The sequence below is a fragment of the Rissa tridactyla genome, chromosome 2 (genome assembly GCF_028500815.1).
Source record: "Rissa tridactyla isolate bRisTri1 chromosome 2, bRisTri1.patW.cur.20221130, whole genome shotgun sequence".
NCBI classification, from domain to species: domain Eukaryota; kingdom Metazoa; phylum Chordata; class Aves; order Charadriiformes; family Laridae; genus Rissa; species Rissa tridactyla.
In genome coordinates this window covers 134,621,800-134,635,298 of record NC_071467.1, presented here as the reverse complement: position 1 = coordinate 134,635,298, position 13,499 = coordinate 134,621,800, and the positions used below count along the sequence as shown (strand labels likewise).

Genomic DNA, 13,499 nt, shown 5'->3' with positions numbered 1-13,499 from the left:
GCGTGCTGGAGTTGGTCACTTAGCTCGCTGGAAGAGTGCTGAAGCTGAAACTACTGATTTCCATTTCCGGATCCAGTCAGGGATTTCTTTGCCTCTCTGGTTACTTGCCTGTTAGTACTGTGGTCCTGTGGGCTCAAAAATTTTTCCATAAATCTCAACTTCAGTGCATTTTGATTTCAGTGGGGTTTTCTTTGGTAGTTTAATAGCAGCCAAACTCCTACGTATCTCTTCTCTAGTTTAGCATTAGCTGCCAGCTCTCAAAAGCTATATATCTAATCAATTTTTCATCAGATACACAGAGTACAGAAGTTTCTAATAATAGGATAAGTGTTCCAAAATCACCCAAAATATCACTTGTTTTGCTCTAATCCTGCATGACTCACGTTGCTGTTGTTTCATAATCGTTGTTGTGACATTTGCAGTAAGTGTTGTGCTCATATCTGAGTGGGTGGATAGCCACGGTTTTCATGGCAGCAAATAAAACACTTTTTGCTGGGGGAAAACAGGTTGCTATGACAGAGAGCCATTTACCAGTAAAACATGAGTCAATACCGTAAATGATTACACTCTAGTGCATAGACAAAATTAGAGCATTATCAGTAATGAAACAGACTTTTGGAGTATTTTTGCCATATCCATTTGAATAGCGAGGCTTTTAAGTGGTTTACCCTCTGGAGCAGACAGTCTGGTGGGCAGACATTTACATTTTTTTGAATGAACAAAGGTGCTCTGGAAACGCTATATTTTTGCAGATAATCTTTTACTATCACAGTTCCCTTAATGGTACTTCCAGTACCATTTGTTAAAACACTGGTCTCATTATATGAAACTTGAAAGTTAAACTCAAGATTTTAATTGCACCTTATAAATAAAATGCTGTTTTTATTAGGCCCGGTTGTCTCCAGTATCATCAAGGTTCACCGCAGTAGCTATTTGTCTCTTGTAGCACGCTGTATACTTTCAGGACACCTGCTGTGCTGAGACTAAATCTTACTTGCATGAGAAATGCAAGCAGGATTGAGCCCCTGCACAACACGTCCCTGGAGTTCAGAGGGACAGCCTCCCTTAGTCATGCCAAGTGATTAATTTTAGGCATTCACGGCCTGGTCCAAAGCCGTTGAAGGCAATGGAAAGTTTCCAGTTGGTGTAAGCGGGCTTCAGATCATTTTCTTTCTTTCATTTGCGCTTTGGAGAGCAGCATTTCCTAGAATATCACCCGATTATACAGGAGACATAAATGACATGCATGGCAGATAAACCCGTGCTTGATTTGTGCAACTCCACAGCTCTACGTTTCTGATACTCAGCTCCTTGTGGTGCTCTTTGCAAGTGGCTAGTGGCAAATTGCGTAGGCTTCTGACCAGCTGATGAGGTTGCTTCAAGGGTCTGTGAACAAAGCCTAGTTAATTACAAAAAAACCCACCCCAAAAGCATTAGGAAATAAGAGTGTAAGTAACTGTGGTTATTCAAAGCTCTGACAGCATTACTGTAGCTCCGCGACTGAGAAGTGTTAAGGCCAAACCATTTCCCCTTCCCCTACTGATGTATAAATGTACATGTAAACATGCACGTATGAAATAGGTATTCCTGCTTCTCAGCATTTCCTGATAGCACAACAGAAGTACAACAACAACTAAACATGGTTACTTGCTGATCATTTTGCACTGTTACATTTAGTTATTGTGCCCTATTTTGAGAAAGAGGGTAACTCTGTGGACAGGCCATTTTAAGCGTCAGGAAGCAGGATCCACGAACCCAGTGAGTGCACGTATAGGGGAGCAAGTAGGGAAAGTTGCTCTTTGGGGTAATTTAGGTGCCAATCCAAACCATCAAGTCCGCATGTAGGTCGAGGACCACGGCTTAGCCGTTGTGATGCTGGCGGCAGCTCCAGCTTCTGCCACCGTTTCCAGGTACGGTCAACTGTGTACAAAGAGAAGCTGCAGGTGGGGTCACGCAGTTGTGCCTCAGCATACGCAGGACCTTAATGTATGCAGGTGGACTACTAAACTGATTTTGGGAGGTGAGGTTTAACTGGTGTTTAGGCTAACATTGCCTGAAAATATGTTTAAAAATCGTTACTTACCAAAATGAAAATGACTGATTATTCGCGGTATTGGAAATTGGATGGAAATACACTTACTAATAAATTTGTGTTTTCAACAATAAACTCCCATGGTACATAACATGATTGATTCTGCCTCATGAAACAATCATGCCTGACCTTAATGTGGGAATATGTTTTACTGCTATACGCCCTGTCACTGTTACGTTTTTTGATTCAAATCTTAGAAGTTAATAGTGGCATACTGAAAACCAAAAAGGAAATGTGCACTTTTGAAGTGGCTTTGTATAGATGCTGCAATTGCTACGAATTTGATTATATTCTAGGAGGCACATTAGGGCTGCTGTAGTGTCCTTTTTCTGTTAAATCTTTGTAGTCTCCCTGAGTAATATCTCCATAGTCTTGACATACTTGGTTTTATTCACGGTCAAAGGTGGATGTTATCAAGGCAAGGCACTTTTAGCTGGGAATTAATGTAATACACAAGTGAAGCTTCTTTGTTTCGTGTGCTATCTGTTGACATTCCCAAGGTACCAAAAGAAAATTACAGAGATAGACTTCTACTGTTATTGTCTCAGTGATAGGTCGTATCTCCAAACAAACTGTATGAGGAAGGTTATGTTTTGGAATAACATCCTGTGTTTTTGTGCTTAACCACTTTTCATTGATGGTCTGAAGTTGCATTGTATTAGCACAAAGTATTTTACAGAGTTAATTGATATTCCAGGTTTGTCCAGGGGAAAATCTACAGCTCCCCGCAACATGCTTGACAAGTTATTATATTTACTTTAGTCAAAGCCCGAGTGTGCAGTATCCCTCTTGGAGGTGGTCTATTATTGGAGTCCCATATGCTTTTTGTTTGGGAAGAAAGCAGTCACTGTGTCATACTGTTACACAGGGTATTCTTTTTCAAGGATGTTGTTCCCTTGGGGACCATATCATGCCAGAGTTCCTAAGTCTAATAAGACCTTTGTAGCTCTTATTGTGTTAAAGTTCTGGGAGGGAAGCAAGAGTTAAACAGAAAATGTAATTCAAGCGACTATACTAGACCACATGTTGAAAAACATGACTGTTAAAGCAGAAAGGCAAAGGCTTCAAAAAGATTCCTGTTGTGGTAATGTAACTTTTTATGTTTCTTCCCAATGAATCTAGAATGGAAGGCAGAGGGTGATCTTTGTAGAATGTCTGGTTTTACTTGACAGTAATTAAAAATATATCAGCAATTCCATGTTCTTGAAAATTATATCACAAGGCTTCAAAAGAAGTGTTAAAGATTTTAGCTTGAAGGGAATCAGGAAGGTTGTGAGGGGTATCCCACCATCAGAGGATGACAGGATTCTGGTTTTGTTTATATGCATATATAGAGAAACAAAGTACATGTTTTAAATGGCAGATGTGGCAATCTGCCTCACTTCCTTCACAAAATTCCCATGTCGATGGAAGTAAAGAATGTGGCTGAAACGTCCCCATATCGCAACCTGTGTAAGCAAATACATGGACTAGGTAGGAACCACGTATTTTACCTTACAACAACAATTCTAATAACCATGGTAAAGTAAACATACACATTCATGACACCTTTCATTCAGCTAGATCTACTCCTTAATTCATTGGCTAAGTTCCCACTGAGGTTCTGGTAGTGAAAGTGTAGTTGATGAGAAGAACTGATGTTGAGCTGATGAGAAGATGATGAGAAGGGATGGTCTAGGAATCCTCAAGATTTTCGTTTTGCATGGAAATTTGACTTACTAACCAGGCATAATCCCAGACATGTATCAGTTGCTTTCTTAAGAAAGGCAATAACAGCCTTTTCACAGGGACAGTACTTTTCCTAATCCAGAACCCCGTTGGGACGCAAACCAATGCATGATACATAATTGGCTTTCAATGTAGCGGGGTAATAAGGGTAAAGTAACCAAGATAAAAAGCTTGGAGATTATACATCTGTTGTCTTTCCCCTTTATTCCAGCAACTGGTTTCACAGCAACGCCTGTTGGTACAGGATGAATCAGTGAACTTGTTGAGTCTGTACACATCCCCTTCTCTGCCCAACATTACTTTGGGACTTCCAGCAGTACAACCTCAAATCAGTGTAAGTGACCAGTCTCAAGCCTTCCTGTCTACTTTTGTTTCTAGAAAACCTACTTTCTGCCTATTCTCTTTTTTTTTTTTGCATTTTGGACCGTAAGTGATTCGGAGTAGGAGCCAGACCTTTCTTTGCATTGGACAACATCTAAATGTTTAAAGGCACGACTTGAAAGCAATAATCACTCTTAATCACAAATAAACAAGTGACCACGTGTAGCAGTTGGGTCACCACAACCTCATGCAGTGCTACAGGCTTGGGGAAGAGTGGCTGGAAAGCTGCCCGTCAGAAAAGAACCTGGGGGTATTGGTGGACAGACAGCTGAATATGAGCCAGCAGTGTGTCCAGGTGGCCAAGAAAGCCAAAAGTATCCTGGCTTGTATCAGAAATAGCATGACCAGCAGGACTAGGGAAGTGATCATCCCCCTGTACCCAGCGCTGGTAAGGCCCCACCTCGAACACTGTGTCCAGTTTTGGGCCCCTCACTACAAGAAAGACATTGAGGTGCTGGAACATGTGCAGAGAAGGGCAACGAAGCTGGGGAGGGCTCTAGAGCACGAGTCTTATGAGGAGCGGCTGAGGGAACTGGGGTTGTTTAGTCTGGAGAAAAGGAGGCTGAGGGGAGACCTTATCGCTCTCTACCTGAAAGGAGGATGTGGAGGGGTTGGACTCCTCTCCCAAGGAACAGGCGATAAGACAAGAGGAAACGGCCTCAAGTTGCGCCAGGGGAGATTTAGGATAAAATTAGAAAAAATTTCTTCACCAAAAGGGTTGTCAAGCATTGGAACAGGCTGCCCAGGGAAGTGGTTGAGTGACCATCCCTGGAGGTATTTAAAAGACATGTAGATGTGGTGCGTAGGGACATGGTTTAGTGATGGACTTGGCAGTGCTAGGTTAACAGTTGGACTCGGTGACCTTAAAGGTCTTTTCTAACCTAAATGATTCTATGATTCTGTATTGCATTTATGTATGCAAATCAGGTAACAGATTTTGGACATGTCGAGAAGTATGTGAGGAGGTGATTTAGTATAAAAGTTCAAATTATATGATCACCCCTACCTGGTAAAGTACAACAACTGTAACTTTTTATGAGATTCCATTGGCAACCTAAACTGGTCTGGAGGATAGTAGGGGAAGAATCTAGTATTCCTGCAGCTAGGTTTGTTATTTGAAGGGTGTGCTATTAATCAGACAAATAAAATCAGTGAATATGTGACGTTATTATATATGCCCTTTTTTCAGTCTGCAGCAATCACCTTTATTTAGAGCTAAATGGTAAATTAATATGTGAAATGTATGAAAACACAGACTTGGTATGTATGGAAATCCATGCTGATGGATAAGGATCTTTAGATCTATACCAAGTAACAGAAACCTAGAGGTGAAATATGAGGGCCAGTAAAATATCTGAAAATTTTGCCACTGGTAAAAACTTACCCTTTCTGATTTACAGCAAAAATATGTAAAAATACTAATATAAGTTATATAGTGGTTCTATACAAAGTGTATAAATTCTGCAGAAATTGTAGCAATTTAAATTCCTTAGAACATGAATTGGTAACTTCTATACAAATTCTGGGGGTGTAAGTACCCGTTTCCATGATGGAATAAAAATAAATCTATACAATCTACTATGATTTGTTATAAGCGCCACTTAATTCCAGTGCTACTCTTAGTTTCAAGTTAAAGTTTCATGTTATTTTATGGCTTTTTCAGTACATTTAATGTTCTCACCAATAATATATTGCTGCAATCCAACATTTTAACATCAGATATAGAACGTTGCAAAGAAAATTATGTAAGCTTTAAATCAGTTCTCTAGAAGCCTTTCATGAGATATTTATAAGCAAATTATTGTTTTTAAGGGATGGGAAAATAGAACTGATCATGAAAAGTAGTTCTTACTTTTCCAGATGATTTCCTAAAAAAATTCTTAGCTATTTCACAAAAAAATATAACTATCTTCAAAGTAATTTTATAACATTAAAATGGAAATGAAAATATCTTTCATTTTCTCACTCAAATCATAAGAACTTTTGATGTGGCCAACTAGCACCAAATATTAGTTTTGGCATTAGAAAAAACAAAGGGGTTGATTTGTGAAAGTAATGTTTATTTCTGTTACCAGAATAAGCAGTTGCAAATTGAATGTAAAGTTTACTTGGGTGTATATTTTTCAGAGAAGGATGATAACAGAGTGTAAAGTAACCATACACCCAAAAAATAGTAGTGAAAACTTTGGTTTGCCTCATTAGAATTTATGGAATTCAGATTATCAGAGATACTGTTTTTACCATAAGTGCTTATCTGAAAGCCTCAACATGCTTGTTTCTCTTAGGTTTTTGTTCTTGCTGTAAAAAATGTTATGCTTTTTTAACTGCTCTTTTAAGAAATAATTTTCGTTTTAAACTAGACAATGAAAAAAGAAATATAATAATAATAAAAGAAATATATATTGTGCATTTGCAATCCTGAAGGGCCAAAACTTCCAAAACCTTTAAATCAATAACTGTGCTATTTATAAGGGCACTTTAAAATGCCACACATATACAACAGCTCTTGATGATTCTGTAGGTGAGAGTTTAACTGTACAAATTTACTTTGCAAAGGTGTAAAACTTACATTTGTGCTGTCCTTCAGGGAGTCAGGGAGTGCTCCAGGAAAAGTAATAGCTTCCCACTACTACAGGTAATTACTTTGTTTTGGCGATTGGCTTGCTGTCTGATGGAAAGTTATGTGAAAAACCAAGGCTTGCCTATTCCAAACTCAATGGAAACTATTTCCTCTGATCCCCTGTTTTCCTGCACAGGAGGCTGTGGGAAGGTCGTTAGGACTTTTAAGGATAGGCCCCGTCTTTTCATTAATAATGTTCTAACTAATAGTTCCTTGTGCTTTGGCTTTTATTACTGATTTTTCAAGTGGTTTCGTTACTCAGTTTCTCACAGTGTTACATTTAACTGGCATGTTTTTCCTACCTTTTCATCTCACAGTCAAGGCGTAAGATAGGGTTGGTTGTTAACCTTTTCTTCTGTATGTATTCATAAAGTATGCCATAAGACCATCTAATCAAGTAGATATAAACGGCCAGGTCTATGAAAAGCAGTTACCAGTGCCATTGTCCTTTGACAGGCTTCATCGTCATTCAAAGAAAAGCAGAAGGGAGAGACCCAGTCGCTCAGACAAGGAGTGGCCTTGGCTGGACAGTATGGGGGGAACATTCCTCCATCCTCAACTCATCCGCACGTTGCTTTGGAAGGAAAGCCAAATAGCAGCCACCAAGCTCTCTTGCAGCATCTGTTACTGAAAGAACAAATGAGACAGCAAAAACTTCTTGTGACTGGTAATGATCAAAACTTCAACACAATAATGATTTGGTTTTAATGACATTTGTATTCACATTAGACTAAATGTGGTAATACAGATACTATACATCCTAACCGTTGGGAAAATGGAAGGGTGGGAGAAAAGACGACAGCATCTTTGTTTTCCCCCTTCAGTGATTCTGCTCCGTTAGCCTGAAAGAATTCGATGATTACGGAAAAGAGAAAATGATTACTTCATCACATTCTTTTGCAGCTGCTGAACGGTACACGTCCCACTGCATCAGCGCTGATGCATAGTTCTGCAACATACACCCTCTTCTCGCCAAAAGCTTTCTCTCCTATTAGAACTATTAGTTTGTTGTTCTTCACACAGGAGTGAAATGTCCCTGTTTTGCAGGAGCGGTTCCTCTTCATCCACAGTCTCCTTTAGCAACGAAGGAGAGAGTCTCACCTGGCATAAGAGCTGCCCACAAACTGCCTCGGCACAGGCCCCTGAATCGAACCCAGTCAGCTCCTCTTCCTCAGAGCACTTTGGCCCAGCTGGTCATCCAGCAGCAGCATCAACAATTTTTGGAGAAGCAGAAACAGTACCAGCAGCAGATCCACATGAATAAGGTGAGTTCCCAAAGAAAGGGATTTCCAATAAACGTAAAGGTTGAAAACTAATAAGGAAGTTTAGGTACTGGTGCCATGTGGTCGTGGACAGGAGACAGCTTCTTGCGTGGGTATCTCGTTTATGCACAGTTGGCATAAACATTTGTGTAGATCTTCATTTTCAGCTTTCTGAAATATGCTGCAAAGGTAATTTGTGGTTCTTGACATCAGTAAGAATACAATTCAGCAAAATAGGGTTCAAAGCATCATACAGGTTTAAATTGCAGGTGGTTTCCTGTTGAATGGTAAAGGATGCCTTAAAGATTACTAGATTTCTATCAAAGTTTTTAGTGCGCACTTTCAAGTTTCAGCACTAATTCCATTCAGCTGCCTTTAAATTGTATTTTAAACTTTCTCATTGTGGATTAGCATTTGGAGTAAATGTATATAACTCATTTGATCTCAATCGGCTGCTTAAATTGATCTTTTTTGTGTAAGAAACTTATTAAGCATCTGGAGAAATTTTTAATCAGCTTTTATCAATCCAACTTTTTCTCTGTAAGTCAATTAGTATCATGAAAGTTTGTTTTCTATATGGCGATAAAAAATTACCATATAAGGAGAAAGAGAAGAATGTGCAATTGCTAATATCAGATAGAGAACTGAGTTGTGCCCCTCTTTCACTGTAGAGTAATGCCTTATTCTGAGGGAGGAAAAAGAATAAAAGGGACCATCCATTGATAAACAAAGAGCAGCAGAATCTAAATAGAAGCTAATGCTTCTACAACAAATGTGATGCTGTTCCCTGCTCTAAAAGGAAGATATGCAAGTAATTAAATGCTTTTATCTGGAGAACTTTTTTCTGCTCTTACTACATAGCTTTCCAAAAGTTGTTTGCTGGAACTCCTCTATCCTTCAAAGATATTAATCGTGCATCTATAGTTTTCTTCTTTTGTTCAAGGGTTACTTAATAACTATATATAAGAGGTAATGGCAAAGAAAAACAGATTAAAAGTGGGCATTCAGCCCCTGTACCTAAGAGAAATGAAAAAAAATCCACCTTACTGGGTGAACTTCCCAGGGGGTACTGATTCTTTGGAAGCTACTAAGAATTCCCAACAAAATTAGAAACAAACCTAGAGTTTAAGTACATAGTTTGTACAGTGGTTTGGTTATTAAATCTTGTCTTAATTAGGAAAAATGAAGACCAGAAAACTTCAAAGTTCAGAGCTGATCCTTGCACGTTAACCCCTCTCAGCTTGGGTGTTTTGATTACTCAACTAGGACTCCAGTTGGCTTTTCTTTGAGTATGCATTCCATATGTTTAATCAAGATGGCATATGTATATCTTGTAGCCTCAGGTTTTGAAAATATTTCACCTGCCCTCAATTGTCTGAAAAGAAAAGAATTTTTACTGATAAAGTACTGAGTCTTTGTGCTCTTTGTAGATATTCACTACAAACCGATCAGTTCATGCATTCCTTACAACGCAAAGCACCCCACTAACATGTTTTTGTTAGATCATCTGCTTATTGACGTAAATTCTACCATAGCATTGGAGGATATGTGTTGTGCCATATAGGTACATTTGTCCTGAAAGTGAAAATTAAACTGGAGTCGCATAAACATATTTCTAGTCATATAGGACAAGGAATGCATTGTACCTCACAAGAAGGTGGGCTTGGGATAATGCTTGTTTCAGTAACTTCTGTTTTTTGCTGAGTTAAACTGCAATGAAAATATATGTTAAGGAGAATATTTCCCTCTCATACTTGAAATATGCTTTCATTTTGACATGGTTATTTATGATAAAGAGACAAAATAATTCCTTCCTTTAAAACCTAGTGAACCTGGCTTTTATTGTGTATGTAGGCTATGCACATATGCAAATAGAAATTTAAGTTTATCCTAGCGCATTTTGCTGCCTCGAACCTCCATACCCTACTTCCTTTGCCCCGGTAGCTTCTCAGTCTCCTTTATCCCTCCTCCTAGAGCAGCTAGCCTTCGTCAGGAGCACAGTAACTCATCGGAGCAGCAAACACCTTAGGAGGAATAGGATCATGCTGTAGCCACAGCAGCAGTGGATTATCTGAGGATGTGGGTGGTTTATCAGACTTTACAGTTCTCAGCATCTAGGTTCTGCCACAGCGCCGTTCTCAGAAGAACCATGTCAATGAATTGTACTGAAAAATGTCAGTTCTCTAATCAGGTTTCTGTCCTCTGCGAGTATACAGAAAGCCAGGGGGTTTTCTTACATACTTAAAAGATGAAACCTGATTTTTGAAAATTGGAATTTAAGGGTAGCCCATACAGACAGTGAGAAAAGATCAAATCAGGGAGTGGCTTTTATGTACTGAATTTTAAAATATATTCTTTACCCCTTTAACTTAAATGTTCAGATTGAACACCTGTGGCCTACCTAAGGTTTTTGAACTCTGCTAGCACAGTGGAATATGCTTTGTTCGTTCTTAAAACTTGCCTCTATTTACAGTTGAAGTTAATTCTATAATTTCATGGCTTTAAAATCAAACTTAAACTCTGCAAAGCAGGGTTATTTGAGCCTTAAAACAGCAGATATTCTAGGTCATGTGGCAAAGCAACCCAATATATTCTCATTTCTTAGGACAAGTTTGGGCCTGTATCAGGTGAATGCATGCACTTGTTTCCATTGTTCTGTCTCTTCTGTTCATAGGCTGTATAATGAAATCTACAGAGAGGTATAATTCCCTCCTTTTCAGTAATTTTGTAGGGTTTTTTAGTAAGGAATACTCAAACATTCTCTTAAACATTTTGGTGAGAAAGACCAGAACCATTTTAAGCTGACAAAATTATTAAATGCCAGTTGATCAAGAGCTTAGAACTAGCTAATACCTTCTTTTTCTTTTCCATTTCTCTTTCCTTTTTCCCTTATGTTTAGGACTTAGGTACTTAAGGCTTTAATATATTTCAACTGAACCCAGTATTTGAATGTTTGCCCTGAACTAAGATGATATAACATGTGTCAGCACTCCTTGAAAAATGTTTTTGGTCAGGTCTTTTTGGCGGACATATGGGTGAATCTTACTGTAACAACAAAAAGAGGAAGAGAGCAACCCACCCCATTGATCTTGTATTTATTTTGTATTAAAAAACCATTTCTCTTCTTTGAGAAAAGAATATACTTCAGCACCAAGCCGGTGCTGCTGTGAGGGTGATAACAAGCAAAATCTCACGCAGGTCAGAGGTAAAGAATTCCCCTGGATCATTTCCATTCTGAAAAGAAACAAATCATTGCCAAGAGGTGTGCCTCTGTCCTTAATAACAAAGAGAAGATCCCCTATGGATTATTTCTGGTCAGCTGTCAGATGCCAGGCTTTTGATGTGGGAAAGGGTATATGTCTCCACTGAAGTCTGACATTTATACCTGCGGGATCTAGTACGCTGACCTTCGGAAAACATTCTGCAAATGTTGACATCCCATCCAAAAGTAGGTAGAAACCCTCATCCCAAGTTTCTGGGGAAAAAAATAATAATGAATTTGCAGTAACCTGAACTCCGCTTGTCTTAGGGAAGATCAGCTTTGCCGTTGTCAGCTTTAATATACTTCTGTCCAAATGACAGCTTATTTCCTCATAAGGCCCTTTGATCACCATTGCAGATCTTCATTTTGCTCAATAAAGGGAGTCCAAAGTCTGAAACCCCCAGTTAAAATTGTTAAACGGGTACCAAAAGACCACTACTACAATAAAAACATTAAAATCTTGATGTTATTTGTGTATCTCTGTATCTAGAAAGCTTTGACCGTGCCACTTGGAGAAAAAAAGGTGCTTTTGTTGTAACTAATGTAAGTGCAAAGCCCCTAGCAGAAGTCTGCGTTCAAGAAAATCTCAGAAATCATAATGTGAAGAGTACATGAACAAAGTCTCCTGTCTTTAAATGGTATTTTTGTCACGTATGGTGAATAAAGGCCTGCCTTCGCTGAAGCTAAACTTGCACTGTCTTCACTGGGACCAAGCTTTTATTTGATCACTGTGAGAACCCTACAGTTGTTCTTAAGATAATGTATTCGTAGCATTTTGACTGTTTATTTTCAATGGTAAAATCCTCCTCTGTGTCGGAGTAGTAAAGGTTAAAATAATGGGGCAGTTGGTAGTGTGCACTGAAGTATGGGAGCAGTATGGATAATGTTAAAGCTTAGATAAGGAGTACCTGAATTTCAGTTTTCATTCCAGGATGTTAATTGGTTTAAAGCATCTTTGTCTAGAGAACCAGTGATTGGGCAAGACTGTGAGGTAAAAGATCCATGACGAAAAATATATAGGAAGCAAAAATTCATTAGTGCTTTGGGTGGTGGTCATAATTGACTGATATCTGTTAATAAAAAATGAAAAAAAAAATGGAATTTTCTGTTGATTTATTGATGGAAAAAAATAGGAAGATTATTCGTTGTCAAAGGGAATATTGAAAAGATACAGTTAACCCCATATTAATCATTCACATCTCTGAATGATATTTAATGAAATATGGAAGACTGGATCAATCTTTACTCGCTGGAGTAAATGAACGTAGTTTCATTAAACATATTACAACTGAGGTTTTGGCTTTCCAGCTTACACCTCTGACTAGCATCTTCTGAAGGTGAGAGGTAGCACATTTCTTCTTTCAAATATTGCTTGCAGCAGGGGATTATTTGGACAGAACTATAGCAACAGTTGACTGTGTTTGGAACTCAAAAAGGCCCCGAGCATTTTCTCCATTATTGAGAACCAATGTTTAAGCCATAATCCAGAAGAATGATTTTGAAAGATAAATACATTCCTTAGAAATGTTGTACTACATAAATAACAGAGACAACAGTGAGCAGGTGCCAAATTGTTTCAGTACAGCTCAGCACATACATAGCTGGTCAAAGTAATCTCATAGCCGTAGGAGAGAAGGAGAAAAAGTGAGTTCCATAAGTGTATACATACGTTCTTAGAAAGGACTGCCATGTATTTAAAATGAACAATTAATTCAGGAAAGAAATGTGTGGGGTGGCTGTTGCAGGATTTTGTGCTGTGTCTCTTTGTAAAGACATTTTATTTGAAATACCGTATTTTACAAAAGCTTACCATTACAAAGGAGAAACAAAGGCAGGGGCTGTGACTGAAGGGCCTATAAAATGGTCCATTGCAATGTCCAGGTTATTTAAACTTAGTCTTCCATTTTTTGGCACAAGCAAGCATGTTAGATTGTGTTTGATGTCTTTTTTTGGTTGCACTATTGCAGTTATACAATGGAGTTGATGTCTGTAAATGCTTCCTGTCCTGCTGCCACTATTTACTTTGGCTCATGCATATCCTTTACAGTTTAATTTCCTGAAAATAAAAGGAAAACAAGTATAGGTTACATTATCATGAAACCATTTTTTTAGTGACTCCTTTAGTTGGAATGGCGATAACAGTAAAGTGTACTG

General features: G+C 38.5%; 1 protein-coding gene across 14 annotated transcripts in view; it reads left to right on the top strand.

The window, feature by feature from the left end:
* Window positions 1–13,499, top strand: part of LOC128905016 (histone deacetylase 9) — a 293,946-nt gene that overhangs the window by 276,146 nt on the left and 4,301 nt on the right. For 10 of the 14 annotated variants that reach the window (XM_054190340.1, XM_054190338.1, XM_054190337.1 and 7 more), the window contains 4 exons: window positions 4,032–4,154; window positions 6,789–6,836; window positions 7,278–7,488; window positions 7,869–8,086. In XM_054190340.1, the coding sequence (XP_054046315.1) occupies window positions 4,032–4,154; window positions 6,789–6,836; window positions 7,278–7,488; window positions 7,869–8,086 (600 nt within the window). The remainder of the gene's footprint in view (window positions 1–4,031; window positions 4,155–6,788; window positions 6,837–7,277; window positions 7,489–7,868; window positions 8,087–13,499) is intronic. The other 4 variants (XM_054190334.1, XM_054190333.1, XM_054190332.1 and 1 more) reach the window with 1 other exon arrangement.